Source organism: Trichoplusia ni, unplaced genomic scaffold, assembly GCF_003590095.1.
Source record: "Trichoplusia ni isolate ovarian cell line Hi5 unplaced genomic scaffold, tn1 tig00000378, whole genome shotgun sequence".
In the NCBI taxonomy this organism is placed as follows: domain Eukaryota; kingdom Metazoa; phylum Arthropoda; class Insecta; order Lepidoptera; family Noctuidae; genus Trichoplusia; species Trichoplusia ni.
Genome location: NW_020800021.1, coordinates 19,498 through 40,003, shown reverse-complemented (window position 1 = coordinate 40,003; position 20,506 = coordinate 19,498). Strand labels below are relative to the sequence as shown.

The 20,506-nt window shown below is 35.9% G+C and overlaps 2 protein-coding genes and 1 non-coding gene across 3 annotated transcripts; all 3 read right to left on the bottom strand.

The window, feature by feature from the left end:
• Positions 1-4: 4 nt before the first annotated feature.
• Positions 5-4,691, bottom strand: LOC113507040 (sodium/hydrogen exchanger 8-like; the record flags this gene model as incomplete). Its single annotated transcript, XM_026889896.1, is given in 7 exon segments — positions 5-83; positions 404-639; positions 969-1,143; positions 1,645-1,801; positions 2,263-2,488; positions 3,074-3,236; positions 3,543-4,691. Coding segments are annotated over 7 exon segments (2,169 nt in total), but the record flags the coding sequence as incomplete, so codon positions are not given.
• Positions 4,692-4,908: 217 nt separating this feature from the next.
• On the bottom strand, positions 4,909-9,555 carry LOC113507039 (origin recognition complex subunit 6-like). Its single transcript, XM_026889895.1, has 6 exons — positions 8,992-9,555; positions 8,622-8,748; positions 7,899-8,087; positions 7,638-7,693; positions 7,161-7,327; positions 4,909-6,027 (listed from the first exon to the last, which is right to left on the bottom strand). The coding sequence occupies exons 1-6, from the start codon at positions 9,063-9,065 to the stop codon at positions 5,756-5,758; spliced, it is 885 nt and encodes a 294-aa protein (XP_026745696.1). The 5' UTR covers positions 9,066-9,555; the 3' UTR covers positions 4,909-5,755.
• On the bottom strand, positions 6,316-6,395 carry Trnal-uag. The gene has a single exon. It is a non-coding gene; the product is annotated as a tRNA-Leu (tRNA).
• Positions 9,556-20,506: the final 10,951 nt, after the last annotated feature.

Below are 20,506 nucleotides of genomic sequence, written 5' to 3'. Positions count from 1 at the left end.
TCCAATGCGACTTGAAGTAACCACAGAAGCCGAAGGCGCACATCTTAATGATCATCTCCAGAACGTAAATGATGTAGAAGAATCTAGAATATTGGAAGCGTAAATAGAAATAATATGTTATTATAATAATACAATAATAATGATGAAGTTTTTGTCGGTTCTTTTCCATAACAATGGCATTTTGGAACCGTGCACTTAGAGCCAATATTGAACGTTTTGAAAGTGCCGGATGAAAACTAGCCAATAGCCTACTTGAAAAAAAATCTTGACTTAGAAGTACCGACTTCAAATGACGATTACTAAAGCCTAATTCAACGATTTTTATGAAATTAAGATTTATTTGTGAATAAATGACTACGCAATTTTACATGACATGTAATACCTATGTCAAAAGTATACTTACAAATTCAAAGCCCTTATAAGTCAACATAACGCTTTTTGAGACGGTACCGGCAGAGCCACTTCACAGAGAATGACAGGGGTGTTGCAAAGGATCATGAAGTATATAAATCCGTCGAACCAAATGTTGGTGACCACTCTGTAACATTGCTGCCGCCATTTTTGTCGCGGCACTTGAGCGTTTGCCGCTTCTGGAGTCATCATGTTTACAAGTTTACGACGAAGCCATACAGCATGGGTCTTGAAAGAAAGAGTCATTTTAATATCATTAAGGGTTAATGACTTCATAAAGGTGTTAAATATGGACGTACGAAAGAAATAAAAAATAATCGACTTGTTTATGTAGACCAGGGCCCCATTTCCCCTATTTACAAAGGCCAATGAAATTAGATGTCACACTATTCGTATGCTCTTAAGCATTTTTCTAATACAATTGTTTTAAATTGTATTAACAATTTGCGTTCAGCCCCGTACTAAATTGTCATTTTAATCCAATTTTCATTAATTCATCGGCAATTGTTAATAGCGAAATTGGCGTCCTGTGGGCATTCCTCTATGCTTTTTAATACCTTTGGTTTCCACAGCGTCCCCAGCTGTTCCAGATTAACCCTGCCATCCTCGGAGTCTGCAGCCACTTCCACAGCCTGCACCAGCACCCTGACTCCATCCTTGCTGATCTTCCCGTGCTCGTACTGGCGCCAGTAGGAGATCTTCAACGCTTTCAGGACGCGCTGGTAGGCTTCCCTGTTTGTTAAAAAGTTTGATACAAGAAGCAACGGTTTTGTTGATTTTGGTGGTATTGTGAAATAACGAAGTAAAATATTAAGGAAACCGAGACTCAACACAACCAAATACTATAATCTTGAATCGTGATGATGAGTGCTCATTTTTCTTTATATGGTAACAGCCTTTTTTGGGAAGGGAATGTAAGACTTTCAGTAACGAAAACCGATCCATGTTCCACCCTTTGTCCATTGTGTACCGGGGTCGTGGCAAGCTTTCAGGACAATCACGTTACCTCGGCATGCATATTAAACGGCCTATGAACAGGTTCTTTAAGAGATCTGTCATAAGTTTAACCGTAGACTGAATCACCAGACACCGACACCAAAACTCGGATGACCTAGCACGGCGGTTCAGGTTTAGTCAGTAAGAGTCTGACACTACCCATTTCCTCCCGCGAGGGAGTGGGTGTCCACGAGGATTCCCCCGCCTTACCAAAAAAAACGAAGGAAATTTTGTTACCTGGTCATCTCTGCGAACTCTTTCTTGGTGGGCTCGTTGGGTATCTCTCGCTCGCAGTCAGGGCAGGTCGTGTAGTGGTACCCCATATAGGTGTCATCCTCACTGTCCTCGTCACGGCCGGACATCTGCAGCTGGTACGGGTGCTTGATCGTAGTGCCTATATTGATGTACGAGGTATAATCGTAATGGTCGTGGAATAAAATAGTATTGTATTCTTCTTTATTTCATAATTTAAACTCTGTCATACAATAGGGTATTTGACATTAAAAAATGGACCCCAGACAGACTTAAAAAAATAATTGGATACGTATTTTTTATTGTATCTTGTAAAAAAAGGCGTTTTTAAAATCTAGTGTATCGTCACTACAAAGGCTAGGAAAAGAACAATTGAAAAACTACTCTTTGTTTTCTCTACTTGTTTTAACTTATTTTCTACCTAAAGCTATTTACTTTATACAGTCAATCAAGAACAGCGCTTCTAGGAAAGTCAGGTCAGTTACGAAGACAAACCACCACCACTTAAAGCAAGACTGGTTTTATTCTGGAAGAGAGACGTCACTCCCTCGCTAGTCTCTCTCACTAGTCTTCGTCATAACACGTTATATTTCATACCCTCACCTTCCTGTACCAGATCCCAGTTGGCATCAGCTAAGAACTTGTCCATCTTCAGCATTGAGATACAGCGGTCCCTCGTCATCATGATGCGTTTAACGCAGTTCGTCATGTTAGCCTTCTTCGCGAGGGATATCTCCGCCAAGCCGAGGATCTTCAGAACCTTCGTCATACTTGTAGCGTTAATTAGGAGGGAAAGGATTACTAGACCCGCTGTTTGGATTATGAAGATCTGGAATGGGAAAGGAGAAAACGTCTGGTAGGTATGAAAAGTGGAATGGAATGGGAAAAAAGGTTTGGTAGCATAAGTGCGTAAGATCGCTTTGCTTGCTATCAATCAATGAATTCAAAATGTTGAGGTTCATAGCTGGCCATAGGCGTGGTGGCCTATCTAGCCAGGGTAGCCAAGTTGTCTTTCTGCATTCAGGTAGAGCCAGCTACTTTTTTTAGGTCATCGGTCTACACTGCGTTCAATGGAGTCCAATCTAAAACTCGGCTGCTCCAACGTATATCGGTGCTTCGCCAGATATGGTCAGCCCACTGCCATTTCAGCCTGCCAACTACGCTTGATTCATAGTTCTTGTAGTTTTTCGATTCTTCAAATGCAAACGCATTTCTAGCAATACTACAGTCTTAAACTAAACTTGTTTTCGGTATGAACGAAGCACTATATGTGCTTGAAAATAAACAAAAATGCCTTTGTTCTGATTTGTTTTGCCTTAATCTAAATCTCCTCCTATTTCTTCTTTGATCTGAAACTACTTAATTCTGACTTCTTTTCACCCTTATCCATTTTAACTCTTCTATTAAGACTCACTTCGCCTGCATCCGACACGGTTGGCGTCTGCAGCACGATGAGCGCGAGACACAGTGACAGGGGGCCGCGCAAGCCGCCCCACACACACGCCATGCAGTGCTGCCACGTCATCCCGTAACCGATGTGTCGGAGCAGCGGTGTCATGGCCGCGTACACCATCAGCCTGAGGCAACCAGGAGTTGGATGATATCAAAACTAGGTTGTTTTTATCAAGACGTCTAGCTTTTAGCCTGGTTTTGAATCGTTAGCCTGTTGCTTGGGAAAATAGGGATTTGGTTACAAATAATTTATACTGAGAAGCGGCTATAACCATGTGCTTTACGTCTGATACAGAAGATTACCAACCGACATTACAGAAGATTTAAGTGTGGGGTGGTATATGGGTGTATTCTTATTCCGCCACAGCATTTCTTAGACATTAACGTCAAGATTAAAGCCATAGGTATTAATAGGTAGGTACATAACTTACCTCGAACAATACACAGTAGTATACGTCACGAAGATCAACGACACTTGTCTGACGCTGATCACGTCGCTCACCTTCTCAAAGATCACAACCCCAATCATAGTGAAGACCAGCGTGTTCGCCGCGTGGCCCAAGATCATCCAGAACTGTGACACGACCTGTTCCACATCGCCAGCTATCGTCGACTTCTTGTTACTGACTAGGACACCAGTTATCACTGTACCAAGTAACCCTGATACGTAGAGAAACTTCTCTCCAATGTAATACGTTAGATACGCCCCAGCCACTGTCACGGTTACAGCGCAGAGTAGATCGTAGTATGTAACAGATACTAAGGTATCAGTTATTTTCCCCATCACTAGTCCAAGGAGCAGTCCTCCGCCTGCATATCGGATTAGGAACAACGTTATTTGGGAAGCTTCGGTTAAAGCACCTGCTATGTACCCAAAAACTGCTGTGAACTCGATCATGACCGTCACATCACCAAGCAATCCTTCTCCGAGTAAAAGAACGCTGATGTACTTCCCTTTACTCATAGCCTTCAACTGTTTTACCACCTCCAGAGGATAAATCGGCGAACACACAATCCCGAACAGCAAAGCCGTTGAGAAAGTCCAGGACGATTCTATCAGGTAAAATGCCATAAAAGCCGCCATTAGAGCCGTCAACAACGCACCAGGGACCCCAACCAATAAAATCTGGGGGAAGCTCCTCCAAAAAGAATGAGCATCAACATTATAAGACGTTCGGAAAATCAGGAGTGGTAGAAATATGATTAGAAGCACGTCAACCTCTATGAAGCAGACGTGAACAATAGGTTTTATGGAAGGGAACCTGTTAGCGCAGAAGCCGGCCAGCCCGCCGAGAGTGAACATGACGACTCGATACGGGATACACATGCCGATCCATAGCATGATGGCTCTGACCACAACGCCGATGAGCAAGGTTGAGAATACGAACAGAAAGCCCAAGGATGTCGGGTAGGACAGGGCTGGTCTTGCCGGGTCGTTGAAGGACACCTCATCATCACTTCGGTTCAGGATCTGTTGTGAGGAGAAGTCTTCACTGACGTCCTCCCTCGTTCCCGAAGATAAAAGTAAAAATATTATCAAATTTATTAATATTTTAAAGGCCATTTTTGCGCGGCCGTGTAGATTTGCTTACTGGTACATGAATATATTTTTTTTCTTAAATGTTTTTTTGTACAAATATTATGAACTTTTTTTAAACGTGAATCATTAAGTTTTACTCAAGAAAACAAGCTTAGTTTGCATATAAGTTATCGGTAGACAAAATAATAAAAACGACGAAATATATAATAACATAATTTAATAATCAAGTCCATTGCATTAAAACTTACTTTTATAAAAAAAACATCGTTTAAAAATCGTTTCAATTATACTCTATTTAGTTAGGTACTTAAAAAAGGTAAACAATCTTGGTGCATCCTTTTTCAAACACAAATTGAATTAATAAACGACTGTTATATTAAATTGGTTTGATTTTGTAACCTTTATTGTTGTTTTACATTTGTCTTTACACGCGATTGATTTTTAAACTGAGTTTTTTGTCACAGACACCAAGAAAAACCTTTATTTTAGCACCTTAATAAAAAGAATGTTGTAATTTCTTAACACCTGATGCAATACAAGTCTGCAGTACTTGACGAATATTTTGATGCTTGCCTGTATTAGCCTCTGACTTTCTATTTTCCCACGTTTTTATACACTCACTTTTCTTGTTTGAAACAAGTCCCGATAAGCTAGCAGGCTGAAATTTTCACGGCAGTTTCAAACCCAATGACAATGCCATTTACAACCACAAAAACGGCTTGATCGATTTAGATAAAATTTGACTGGACTGACATTTGTAATCGTGGGTTTTCAGATTTTTAAAATCTATTCATTATTTACATTTATGAAAAAGGACGTTAAAAAACACACTTTTGCATTTACAATATAAGTTAATACACTAATGGCATTTAATAATTTCGTCTTAGTCAATGCTCAACAATTTTTTCATTGTATGGGTTCTGAAACTGCCAGTGAATCCAAATTGATTTTCATTCAAATTTACATCAAGTCTATAGCGGTCGATCCACAGCTGAAAATAGGCCTCCTTCACGTAATGCCACGAGACTCCTTTCACAGCCTTTCGCATCCAGTATAAACTAACTCTTTTAGGCCATCAGGGTGGAGGGCAAAATGACATATTGATCATAAATCTATAGGAAACAACAATCTAACACCATTCGTCTTACTGGGACTCTTGTATGGGGAGAATTTCTGTACTGATTTCCTAGGGCTCTTTCTAGGCGTTATATTTTTCCTAGGAGTTACGCTTTTCCTAGATTCAGTCTTTTCTAGTTCTCTGAGCTCCTTATAAGCTGTTTCTAGCATGCGTTTCTTCCAATCTTCATAAGGTTCTACGGTTTCTTGAATAACTTCAAGTATTGGTGTATCGATTTCCATTTCTTCGATCTTTTCAACTGAAAAGTAAAGAAGTATGTTAATTTAGGATAACTAGATTAGGATCAAGGGATTTCTCGAAAAAAATTGTAAGGCAATATATTTAAATGCTTCAAAGGCAGCTTAAATATGATGAAAGCGATTTATATTTACATTTATATATACATTCTCATAAATTAAAAAAAATGTCAAAAAATAATCTATATATGGATAATAAGACAGCTTTACCAAATGTCGCGGATTTTTTTGTTTTCAACCTGAAGATGTTTAAAACCAAATACTAAAGAAAAACTCCATAAAAAGACATCTGACAGCGGTGGGATTCGAACCCACGCCCTTTCGGACTGGTGCCTAAAACCAGCGCCTTAGACCACTCGGCCACGCTGCCTGTATACATATAATACGAATTTCATCATCGACTGTTATAGAGCGTGTTCAATTTATAAACATTGCAGTGTAGAAATAATGTAAGCAGTAATTGTTTTCAATCTGTGTTTGAAAAAGGCGAATTTTCACCTCTATTTCATAATTTGGATGGCAATGAAGCGTATCAAATTCTTACTGAAACCGAATATGAGTGCTTACAACAGGCTATCTTGGATTCCTCTTGGTTTCTAAAGAACTTGAATAATAGTGAAAATGGTCTACCCTTCAAATCTACAATAAGATACAGTTTAATGAATGACAGGCAGACGAATAGACAATGGAGCCTTTATGGTAGGGTTCTTTCTGTACCTTATAGTCACGAATCCCTTAAAACGTATAGATCCAAACATGACGGGAATGCGGTTAACATTCGTCTGCTTATGTGGTTTCATACCGCTTTTTGCATGGATATTACAATAATGTAAAATAGATGGCCTATGCTAAACCAAACATTCTTCAGTCCCTTTTTTTCCACGGATAGCCGAGTGGTTGAGGTCATCACGCCAAACCCACTGTGCGCGATGTGTCGTTGGTCCGATCCCCGCGTAGGACAAGCGTTTGTGTGATCCTTGTGTATCATTGTGTATGCGAATTGTATGTTTGTGAAAACCCCCGCGACACGAGGATTGAATTCTTTAATGCGGGAGATTTTTTTTTATAGTATATTTAAGTTATATTATTATGGAGGGTAACCTACTTTAAGTCTCAATAAATACATAATTCTCACCATTTACAACAGCAGTCTTTGCTACCCGGCCCCTCTTTTTCTTCTCAACAGCAGCAAAGTTTAAGTCAGTGAACTTTGTCCAGTCAGTGTCTAATTTAGCCCACTGTGCAGGTTTCAGTCTTGATTTCTCAACTATTTTGCTTTTTGATATTTTTACTTTGCTGACCCTGTAATTTTAAATATGATTGAAATTAATACAGCTTATTTGTTTGAGTACTTGAAAAGATTAACAATTTTGATGCATCTCTGTGTCTAAGACCTTAGTTTACACAGTCTTCACTTTGAACAGTCTCAAAGATACCAGTTAACCATAAATTTCATGTGTTAGTAATGGAGTACTCTTATTTCATAGAATGTTTTTATCCATGATTGGTCTAAACTTTAGACGAAAAGAAGACACATAGGACTCTAAAGTATCTTCTTTTATAGAAATAAGAGTGAACCTATTTTTATATCAAAGAAATGTTATTCACTCACCTACAGGCTTGAAACACAGCCATACAGACGTATTGCGGCAGATTTAAATCCACCTCCTGTAAATATAAGGTAAATTATAAAATTAAAAGGTAATTTTATCATATCTAAACACTGATTAAAAATATAATATAGAAATTAAGTTATTTTTTCAAGACTAAAGATTGAAAGAACCAAGAATTGCATGAAATCTTTTTAATATTTAACTTACAGACACTAAGAAACAAACAAGACGTTTTATCAAATAAAACATATCAACATTACCATTTTAGCTTGTTTCTGGTACTCCGCCAGTATCCGATCCGCCAGTTCCTGCACACCGGGACACTGGAGAGTGCTACACAGCTTGTCAGTGGTCAGACGGTCCGAGTTCAGTTCTAGAAGGTTCTGTACAACCTTCTTACTGTTGGTATAGGCTGAGGGCTTAAGGCCTGAGAATTTGATAGCAGTTTTCTGGAATTATATGGAAAAATGGTTTAATCATTACCAGGCCATAATATAAAATTATGAATGTAAGAATATTAGATAAGCATAATGAAGGTTATTTGAAAATCTGGTGTTAGGTTTTAGGAGCATTTTAAATTATTGAGGTATTGGTGTTTATAGTTTAAGAAAGACATGCCTTAAATAAAAATTAAAAATATAGATTTTTCTTAATAAATTATAGTTATTTATTTTATCCCACTGTCATGGTATGGGCTTGTAATGCAGAGGAATGAAAATCATGTGGTAAGGAAGGCGTTAAGCATGAATGTGGATGGATATAGGGGAAGAGGACGACCAAAGAAACGATGGATGGATTGTGTGAAAGACGATATGGCTGTAAAGAGTGTTTCTTGTGAGATGACGGCCGATAGAAAGGTATGGAAGAAGATGACATGTTGCGCCGACCCCAAATAAAATAATTAGGATAAGGGCAGGATAAAAAAAGTAGGATAAAATAAATCATCATTCGATTTATTTTATCCTACTTTTCAACATACTTACAATATCAAATTCTGCCTGTAACATAGTGGCAGCCAAGTCCAGGCAAATCACGACTTTACTTGTTTCACTCATGTTACTTCCCGCAATGCTCTTAGTTTGTAGCAACCGTTCGAACTCAGCTGCTTTGCTGAAAAACAACAATTTGGTTATTAAGAACAGCTAAATATTGAATGGTTTACAAATACAAAGAACAACTTAATATTAGGTAGTGGTACATATAAAACGCCCAAATTATAATTAAATTAGTTTAATAGGTTACAAGTATAAGCACATAATATAGATTAAACTGTATGGAATATCATAAAGACGCAAAACAATTAGTGTAGTTAATAATATATCGTTTATTTATCACAATAAAAAAAGTAATTACTTCAGAACTTTGTCTTCATCGCCGAGTCCAAGTTTGGACGCCATTAGTTGTAAAGTTTTGTTATTCGTTGCCATTTTAACAAGTTAATACAATATTTGCTGAAAACTTCTTATTTTCTCAATGGAATCCAATTAAAATGTAATAAATATTACAGACAGACTTAGATCCCCACGAAATAAATATCTCGCGCCATTAGAACGAGTCTCTGACATTTGTTTTAGCACCATTAAGTCAGTCACTCATTCATTCATTCTTGCTCTAACCATAGACAAACCAAAAGGAAATTGTTGGAAAAGAATCGTCGAGAAACGGATCGAAGGTTGAGTAAAACATAAAACCAGAGTGATAAAAGTTATTTCACATTCGCTATTAGAAACACAACAACAATTTATGCTTTGTCGTAAATCTAAAAAACATTAGCTTTAAAAATTACGTCACTGGCAAATAAATAATTTTCGAACGTCAAAATTGCTGTATCGCAACTAAATCCTTCGAGAAAACTAAATACGAAATAGTCGAATATTTATTGCTTCTTAATGCATAATTCAAGACTTAATTTTAAGAGTGAGTAAGTTTATTTGTATATAAAATACTATTTGAACATTATAAAACAGCAAAAGGGAACGAATATTCAATTTTCCAGTGGAACTACATGACCTGACACTGTTTATCTCTTTCGTTCATGGTAGGAAAATCTTCTCGATTATCGATGACCACGCCCCTTTATCTCGATTTTGACTGAAGTTTCAATGATAAAACACCTTGCAATATCACAGGAGGCGACATGTTGATTTTTTTCTATAGGTTCTGTGAAGCCGATACGGATCGCTGTCATTGCTACAAAATGTCTTTGTAGTTATCAGGGTGTAGGTCATATAATTGTAGTAATATTAACTAATCCGTGCTAATTTTCATATGTTAAACGTATCGTAAAGAGAAAGAAGAGGATCCACTCCACCCGAATCAGGGGTGTGTATTCAGTGATACACCGATATAGATTTGTATCAAAATAATCCGAAGCTATTTATAAATATTATTTTCTCAGCTTTTACTTATGTTCAAACGTTAATAGTAACGTCTGATCTATAATTAACTTGTGAAAGTTTATAAATATTACAGTATTCAATGGTGAAGTGGTGAGTCGAGTCGGTTATTACTGCCAAAGGTTGCCATTTTTTAGTGGGATATAATCGTGTGTGGTGATATCAGGGCGTGATCTCAGTGCTCGGAGTCGGTTCGGATTGCGTCCTGGGGTGTGTGGAGTGCGCGGCCGCGGTCTGCCCGTGATCGCGCACCCTGGAGATAAACGAACAAATCGACGAGTCTGATAGTGGTGTGGTGATTTTCAGGTAGAGATGCAACTAGTGTCAGTGAGTTCGAGATAATAGCAGTGCGTGTGTCGTGTGGACGTGGTGAAGTGATGATGCGGTCGCAGTGAGGGGGCAGAGCGACACCACGGCTTCGTCAGTGGCGGGCGGCGCGCGGGGAGCCGAGTCTCCTTCGCAGCCCAATCAGGACACCGTGGATAACGCCACTCCCACCTGCTGGTGAGTACCACAGTATATTCCAGCCTTTCTGGTACAACAAACCTCTTTGTGATAAACTACTTCTAGAAGTCAAAGACTTTGGTAGTTACTCATTATGTAGGACCTTGAAAAGCCAGTGTCATGGAGTTGTCAGACTAAACAAATCATTATCTGTGTAGTTATTAAGAAAAATGTAATTATGTGCTACAAAACCTGTCCCTCTTGTCAGTTTTGTATGGATATGTCTTACAAAGTCTTGTTAAACCACAAATATAATCTATAGACTCATTTGTATATAATTTAGTACAAAATCTAAGCAAACAAATGATGTGTTCTTTGCTTGTATTGTATACTGCCCCAAAAGTTAAATAAGTACATAATTTTACTAAACAAAATAACTATTTAAAATGGTTCTCATATATTGCAATTGATATACCAATTTTTATGGGAATAACTCTTCATATTACTTCAGAATTACTTATAATAAACAAAGTTTTTGCAAAATTAGTCAAATGTTCTTTTCATTTTTGAAATTCATACCAGCGGTTTGATTTTACTAGTTAATATACAGCTGTTGGTTTTATTACTATAACTGTGATATATTTAATAAACTAAAAATTAAACTTTTGCTGGGTTTTTACCATAGGAACTATTGCAACATTTCAAAAGTGTTTGAAAATTGCTTGTTTGTTTGGATATTATGCCAATTTCTTTTAACTTGATAATAATTTAGATTTTTGACCATACATTTAATTCTTTGTTAAGATTTTTTCATATTTAACTTAATGGCAATATAATGAACTAATGAATAAGGAAGAAACAAATTTGTCCAAGTATGCTTAGTATACCTAGATTTTAAAATATTATTGATCAAGAAATCTAGGGAATTTAAAAATTAATTGTTTATATTACAAAACTTTCTCTTTATAGAGCTTATAAAATATATGCATTTGATGGAAACCAAAAGAAAACCAGACAATCCAGATTATATTACTTACTCATTTAAAAAAAAAAATATCAAGTCCAACTTGAAACCTAAAAACTTCTAAAAACTTCCAGTTTAAGTTGTTATGAAGGTGGCAACGTAAGCATGTTTTGTTTGAATCTAGATATTCACAAATTAATTTATACACTTAAATAAACATAGAATAAAAATTTAAACAATGCATCAAAACTATATTATAAAGATTCAGAAAGTCTTACAAAACTGAACATTACAATAGTAAAATACTACATTTGCACTCAAAAACATAACTTAGGTGATTATTATTATTGATCTAATACACTTATTACTATTAAAGTTGAAATTTAATATATTCCGTCTAAAGCTCCGTCTATTTAAACCACTGAATAAATCGGGATAAAATTTAGCATAAATATTGTCAGGCATAGCACTTAAAACTACTTTTCTCTTGTAAATTTGACATTGGTAAGTACATGTAAAATTGTAGGACATTAGCAAAGGAGTCAAGTCACATACTGGTAGGAATTTTATTTTAAGGAAAAATTAATTAACCTGTAATTTTCACTGACCTGTTAAAAGGTTACTAAAAGAACCGACATAATATAGGAGTCAGCCTAAATATTTTAACACTTTTCTTACAAATATACAGCTAAGTACAGGTTCACATTCATATTGTTGTATGTATAATAAAATAACAAAATGAAATACTCCATTTCATACCCTTTCAAAAACCGTAGTCCATATGATGATTTAATTGCACACCTAATGGCAGTTTGAATGCCAAAATATGTCAGTATCATGATGTGTACTATTTATATTTTAATTAGGCAAAGTTGATTACTATCAATCTAGCCGTCAGATGGTATATTTTTAAATAAATTATGTGTCTTTTTTATTAGCTATTTGGTTCAGTGGGTGTTTATTATTTTTTGGTTATTGTGACATAAAAGTATCTGTAACCCTTTGTGAAACCCTGCTTCTTATGGTAGCTTGTTTTATTCTAAATATTCACTGACTTATAAGGAAATATTCAAAGATACATAAAATTTCCTTAAATCCTCAATTTAAAATGCTGATTATTTTCAAGCAAGAAATTGATGAAACTTTATCTTAACACAATTATAGATTATTTTAGCATGATTTTTTTCAGATAGAGAATCAACAAAACCTCTTGATAAACATCTTTTCACTTTATGAATAAAATTTTAAACATCATACATGCATAATTAATTATAGATTATATCCTAATAACCTGTTTCTATCTGTTTCTTATCAAATAAGATAAATATTGTGTTTATATATTTTACATACACTTGCCACAGAGTAACAAGTTTATGGAGTGCCACATATGATCTGTGCAAAGATTGTGTGTATGTATATTATGTATAATAAAATATTTTCAGTATTTTACAAAAAAAATTAACATGACTTGCTTAGTAACAAATGTGATAAATGAAATATGATTTATTTTGTTCTTCTTAAGGCTAAAAAACTTATTACCAGTCACAAAATGACATAAACATATTAAGTATTGTTTAGATTAGACTCTTAGGAGCAACAATCACTCACAAAGAGTATAATTGTGTACAAATAAAAAAGTCACATATTTCGAAATTATAACACCTAATAAGTAATAAGTAATTTTCATAAAAAAAAAACATTTCACTTTAAAAGAAAAACAAAAAACACCTACTCAATATTTGTATAATGTTTTTTTTACTTGCTCATAAATATTGAACACTCCATTAACTTACTATTCTGTGTCAATAAGTTTTATGTAAAGCAAGCAAGCAGGAGTATCAGCTGTTTACCCACCCACACTACTTATGACAGCTGTTTATTGAAATGAAATAGGCAATTGACATTTTGTTCTGAGCAATAATAATTTTTGTCTAATATTAGATTGAAGTAATTTCCATTATCTCTTTTGTTATTGTGCTTTAAATTAAGTTCTTTTTTTATTGCTGTACTTAGTATATTGAAACTTTGGGAACACAATATAATGTGTGTATTTTAATATATGCTGTTGATACAGAGTTTGAGGATTTGTTATGAGGTAATCAGAGGGTCTACGACTACGTCATAAACTAATATTGTGGTCAGAAAAGAGTAGGAGAGCAGTACAAGGCTTATAACGGCACCTCTCTCCCACACCAGAAATAATATTAATTTAAGACGCGATGGAAGACTCTCCGAAGTTCCACTAAACTGATCAAATTAGCACCGTGTTGATCGTCACTTTTTGGTAAATTTTATGACCTGTCAAAAGCTTCTTCCAAGAACGGACAGAGTGTAATAAAAAAGTTGTAACTTGAAAAAATAAGCGTATGATGAGTGATTGATTTGCGTGTATGCGAAGTATAACGTACTGGCTCGGCTAATAACCGCTTATCTAAAACACTGAATATCCATTTGGTTAAAACCGGCGCCGTAATAACATTACTCGTGCGTACTCCCAGTTTTTTCTTATGATTTATTTTCCCGTAAGCTTTAGGTTTTCCCATACGTGGGTTGTGGTTACGCACGCTACGGCAACTTTTCGATATCCATAGGTCGTGATAATACAAAGTATTAAAAAAAAAACTTTTATTCATAAATGATTAAAAAATAAATAAAGATGTTCAATGCGATAATGTTAAGAAAACAGTAAATTTACGCTCAACAATTAATTGATGCTTCAATTGGTCTGGCTTGATACGATCCTTCTGTGACCATCTTTGTAATAACGGGTTCCTCCGTATTTCGGAAGACACGGAAAATTGTGGTTCCCAGCTGTTATTTATATATCTTAAACAGACGTTACAGGTAATTACAAGCTAGAAAGTCTGACAACCAGTCTTACTAAGGGTTATCGTGTTGTCTAGGTAAATTTGAGGTCCTATCTGACCTCGTTGCTGGTAAGACTGGAAGCTGGCGCCAAAATAGTTGGGTAAAGGCTAGTCCGATGATGACCGTTACAATTGTGTAAGCGAGATGTAGCTCTACAATGTTGTGCACCATCTTGGTTCCGGACCGTCGCAATATTCTTTAAAAGGTGTTAGCAGTTCTTCGGTCAATTAAACCTGAGGTCCTTCTTGTTACATTGAGCTAACTCCTTCACCATCATCAGCCCATATTCGTCCACGGCTGGACATAGACCTCCCCAATTGCATGCCATCGAGATCTATCTTCGGCTGGTCGCATCCAGCTCCTGCCAACTCTCTTGCGTAGATCGTCACTCAACCGTGCCTGAGGACGACCCACTCTACGTTACGAGCTAAGTTAGTCACAATTAAAGACTTAAATGTATGGGATAATCCGTTTCGACGATTGTCGTGACTTTGACTGATCAATTTGGTCTATTTGATCAGCGGTCGGAGAAATGTAACTTGACTGGCCTTTAAGGCCTATTATCACGTCTTAAAGTAAAGAGAGAAGTGGAAAAGAGAAGCCTCTCTCCGCTGTGTATTGGTCTGTCAGGAAGCTCTGGAAGACACCCTGATCGAGACTGGAAAGTGACCTCAATCGAGGTTAAGATTAGGTATGGCTTTAGGTAGTCATGTTGTGTGTTTGTATGCTTGACTGTTCAAGTAGTGACGGGAATCCACGTGCGTTGTCTATCGTCTTTGTACTTTGTTATACTTCTGCACGCCATTCTTATCTATTAATAAAACTAGTGAAGGTCGGACATCAAACCTGCATTTATCGATTAACTCGACCTATCATAGTCGTCCATATCTAGTTCAAATTTTATTATGTGTTACATTTGAGATTTGACCCCTATTAAGATACTATTTTTTCTGATTTTGAGGAATCGTAGTGAGTTCCAAATTAGATTCTTAAATTTAATAGGCTAATTGCATATTTTTATACTAATTTAGTTGAATGCGCACTTTTGGTCATCGGAATAAAAAAACACGGGGATATGAAAAATAGATTCTCAGATCTACCCAATATGGATGCAAAATTTCATGAAAATCGGTCGAGTCGTAGGAGTTCAATTTCGTACACCGCGACACGACAATTTTATATATTAGATTTAGGTAACATACAAACATTATTCAGACTAATTAGTCATTTCGCCAGCCATTTTGATAAAATTACAAGTTATTAATAGATAGACCTATGTTTTTCCTCATATGTCTCATTCAATATTTCAATTATATTTACAAAAATATTTTGATGTAATTATTATCCTTAAGTATTTTTAACTTCCTTATTATTTATGTGAATGACAAATATTCCTATTCGATTTCCTTCTTTTGTTTATTTGTTTATATTTCCCGGTGTAACTTGGGTGTATTGAAGTTTTAAACCCATCCTAGATTTTCTGAATAACAAATGGTGGTTAAGCATGGGTAGATAAGTCGGCCAATCCCAATTAATACAGTTTAGTCATCTGTTGTATTATTTAAGTCAGGTACATCGGGTACATCCAGAAATTTGGGACAGGGTGTGACAAAATATAAAGTTTGTGATTGAATATCTCGTCTAACTTCTCTTGTATATTTAGAGTCCAAAATGTCCCATTGCCGGTTATGTTTCTTTAAGACTTAGCAGTAGGCTTCTAGAACCTTATTTATGTACCTAATGCGTCACATACTAACTACGTCACAAATTAGCCCTCTTTTTGTCAGAGCCATACCGTACCAAAATCTAACTTATCTGTTCTGTTCCTTCTGATTGAAATATTCTTGAAAATCCATCTATAAGGGATATAGATAAAAAAACCCCAAACTGATAGAGACAGCAAGATACTTTGACATTTCTACTTGGCGTGTACATGAATTTTCTGGATCTGATAGTCAAGGACCAGATAAGATGAATCCAAAAGGATACCGTTCTTGCACTTTGGCCAGGGTTCCCTATAGAAGGGTGATTATTGTACTAATACCCGTGGCGATAGGTTGGCAACATGTCAAGTACTATGGCACGTTTGTAACGACTGTTAATCGTCGTGGATTTATGCCAATCTCGTCTGTAAGAAATGTTTCAGCCTTATTTGATGCTACGCCCGTCAATGTAATAAGACTGACGTATTTTGATGTTTACATTTGTTTTATTGTCGCATGCATCTAGAGTTTTCCTATTTGCGCAATCTGGGATGTTTGGACCCTTATTTTTAGTACTTGAATCTTTTCGATATCTGGTCATCTGATCAGCAAAGACATTGCTCGCTTTTCCTGTTTTTTTTTTAAAATCCTATGAATATTATAAACGGCAATTTGTTAATCTTTCACACAAAGACTACCGAACAATTTAGGCGAAACTTGGTTCACAGATAGTTTATAACCAGGATTTACTCATAGGATAGTTTTTATCCCGATTTTATGTTACCATGGGGGTCATTTAAAGCAGTAAAATATGCGTGACAATAGAGCCTTTTTAAATGTTGCAATTAAAACCTCTATGTTATTCATAATACACTGTTTCGTTTTTCCACGGAAACGTTGATTTCTGTAAAGCCGTAGAAGGACAAAATCACACGGCCTTGTCACAAGCAGTATTCGCCCATGCACAATTTGTTGACGTAACGAATGCGTTATCAAACAAATACATTCATTATACAAGGGGAAAATCATTCTAAAAATAACACATCACAATTAGAATGTACTATGTTTAACAATTACGTATTAAATTGATAAGAGACGATCCCCAATTGATTTAGTTATCTTTATGTAATGAATAACTGTTTTACGTATGTTGGTGACTGTGTATCAGCGTATTTCTTTGCACTTGGTTGTTCCTTTTTGGTATGTTTATGAAGTGGAAACCGGGACTCCAAAATTTTGCCGGCCAAATGTCAGAAATCTTTTTTAAAATATGAAGCACACATTCACAGTTTCTTACCTTAACAGATCTAAGTAATGTGCTCTATAATATCATTAAAGTACCCAATAGAATTTTAGTTATTTTTCTACCCAGTTCGCAAGCATACCAGTTTTATAGCTAGCAGCAGCTAACAGGCTATGCTCTGCGAATTCATCTCCACTACTCTTCACCTTAGATTTAAATCCTATTTGTGTATGTTTGTTACCCCTTCGCGCTCGAACGGCTGGACCGATGACGTTGAAATTTCGTATGGAAGTAGCTTACATCTTGGATTAACACATAGGTTACTTTTAATCGGTTTCGTTCAGTGAAATGGCAGCTTAATACGACATCCAGTTTGCAACTACTTTATACTAAAAGTTAAAATGATTTCATTCCTCCGCCTAGGACATACTATATCCTACTATACTCCTAATCATTTACTCCGTATCAAGTGTACGTAACAATTAATTGCTATCATATTTAAATTGGTGATATAAGTTACTATACCCACTACGGGCTACAGTTGCCAAGCAAATTTTAACTAGGTTTCCGAAGAGATTACATTTTTGCCTCTTCGTTTTCTTTTTCTCAGGCTGTAATCTTTATAGGGCATCCGGAAACGTCCGGGGATTATTTGCGACTGTATTTTTTTGTACGAGTTACTTATTCTAAAGGTTTTATGGTCTACATTTTTGGTGTGCGTTCTAAAAAAAACTTGTAATGTTTATATGGCCGCTGATTGTCATTATAGTACGTTTTTTTTTGTGATTAGACTGGTATTGGTTATGGATACTGGTTTTTGAGTAATTTGCAAGTGTTTTTCTATGCAAATATTAAATTAGAATATTGAAAACGCGACCAATTTTGCCAAAATGAAAGATTGTAAAGTATATCTTTCATCGGATATCGATATAGGGTATCAATATTTCCTTTTGTAAAACAATATCTCCGACTGCTATTATATTAACCATTTTTTTTTTCAAAAGTTTTTTCTTTTAGCACAAAAATTAAGATCGATCTTTATTTGTGCTGCCGCTATAACAACAATTACTACTTATGTGATCATCTGTGAAAATCTCAACTATGTGGCACTATCTAAGCTATACGGTTCATGAGATACAGCCTGGAGAAAGACTGAGAGCCAGCGGGAGTTGTTGTGGAATGTTTTCAACCTTTGATTACGGAACCCTAAACAATTAAATAAGTCATCATTCCATTCGATAATTAATTCTATTTGTCATTAGCACACAGCTTATCTATATTAGAAATATATACAGTATTTTTGTTTTGATAATTCCTTCGTAATCTCGTAAACTACTTGATCGATTCTGAAAATTAATTTACCGTTACATGCCGTAGATTATGTTCCGCGTAATTTCAGTATAAAATACAAAAAAAAATACATACATACATAAATAAATAAAAATATAACAAAATATTCTTAATTCAGTTTTTGTCATACTTACTTAGGTTACTAGTTGTAGAGGCATCATTTGAAGAATGTTGAGACAGAGAGACAACGCTCTACATTCTGCGTTGCATCTCCCTTGCTCACCTGTAACTGTCTGTCTTTGGGAGCTAGTGTTGTACGTCCTGCTTTCTTCTTACGATCCTTAAGTAGAGCTGTGGCCACTAAGGAAGATGCTAATCTAAGACCTAATACAACGTAAAGGTTTTGTATCTTAATATTGAGCAAAAACCTCTCCCAACTTATAGAAGGAACCATCGTTATATCATAATATTGACTGCACGAATAGCCGAGTGGTCGAGGTCACCACGCCAAATCCACTTTGCGCGACGTGTCGCAGGTTCGATCCCCGCATAGGACAAGCATTTGTGTGATTCACGAATGCTTTACCTAAGTCTGGATGTCTTTGTGCATGTGAAACCCCCCGCGATATAAGATTTAAATTCCGTAGAGCGGGAGTCGTTTTTTAAAAGAACAACACAGTCTAAAAGCAACATAAAAATAGAGCTATAAGGTTGCTTTTGTTAAATCAGAGTCTTTACAAAATGCCAATGTTATCAACGCCTAAATAACTCCGCCGATAGCTAGTTACCGATAATGTGTCACACAAACTTGCAGTGAAAGTTCTCCAGGGCACTGTTTACACGGTCACCTTTCTAACAGGCCTGAATGTTGCCGTCAAAGGCCTCTGTTTCCGAACTGACGGAATTTTAGGGCCAGTCTGTGTACGATGCTTTGTTGTCGATTGTACATTCATGTAGACTGTAGATAGTCTGGTATTTAAGATGGAGTTCATCGAATTGATTTGAAACTTTAGGGTGGATGGATAATAATAGTTGTATAGCATAAAATACACAAATTAATTAGAGTCAAATAGGACCCTATGTTACTGCATATACCTTTAAAGATATGTGTAAAAAGTTTTATCATGATCAGTCAAGTAGTTTAGTAGGTTTCATGGTGAAAAAATCGGAAATATTTTTAATAGTGGTCGTATGCAAGCGTTACAAAAAACTAATATTCTCTTTATGCTTTTAGTAGGGATGTTTAACGCAAGTATTAAACCAATTCTTGAACCTTAGTTAGATTGCAAGCACATAAACAAACATACATGAATCGCAAGTTCGCAAGTTAGACAGAAGCTAACGAAAGCAATCTAAAGAGTCCGAATATTATTATCACCGGTCTACACCTTTCAAATGATTCAGAAAATATTTTAACAGATGATGAATCAACAATCCCACATCTCGAACCTAAGACAGATATGTTATAGACATGATAACATCAGATCAGAAGCAGATACTAGTACAATGTATACTGAAGAATTTACTTGTAACGGAACAACGCCCCGTCCTATGGTTATATTCTAGTGCATCGCTCTTACACCAGTCGAACGTCGAAAGCGTTTACATTTTTTTTACAATTTAAATTTTCAATTCAACGAGCCTATTGGTGTAGTACGAAGATGCCGTGAAAGATTAAACAAATAATTGGTCAACTCACTTGTATTTATCGAGATTGCCCTACTAGTTTGAAACCCAACCGGAGTCCTTAATCATGAGCTGACGTTGCAGGGGGTCGCGAGTCGAACTGAAAAAAGTATAGCCGTGAAAGAGATCCGTTCAATCTTAAATTTTCTTAAATCCAACATTTTCAGGAATAAGTGAACATAAGTTAAAAGTACAACAAAATTCTATAAATAGCAGCACACTTGCTGAGACATTTCGTCTAACAGAGCTTAACATCGTAATAATAGTAATTCAT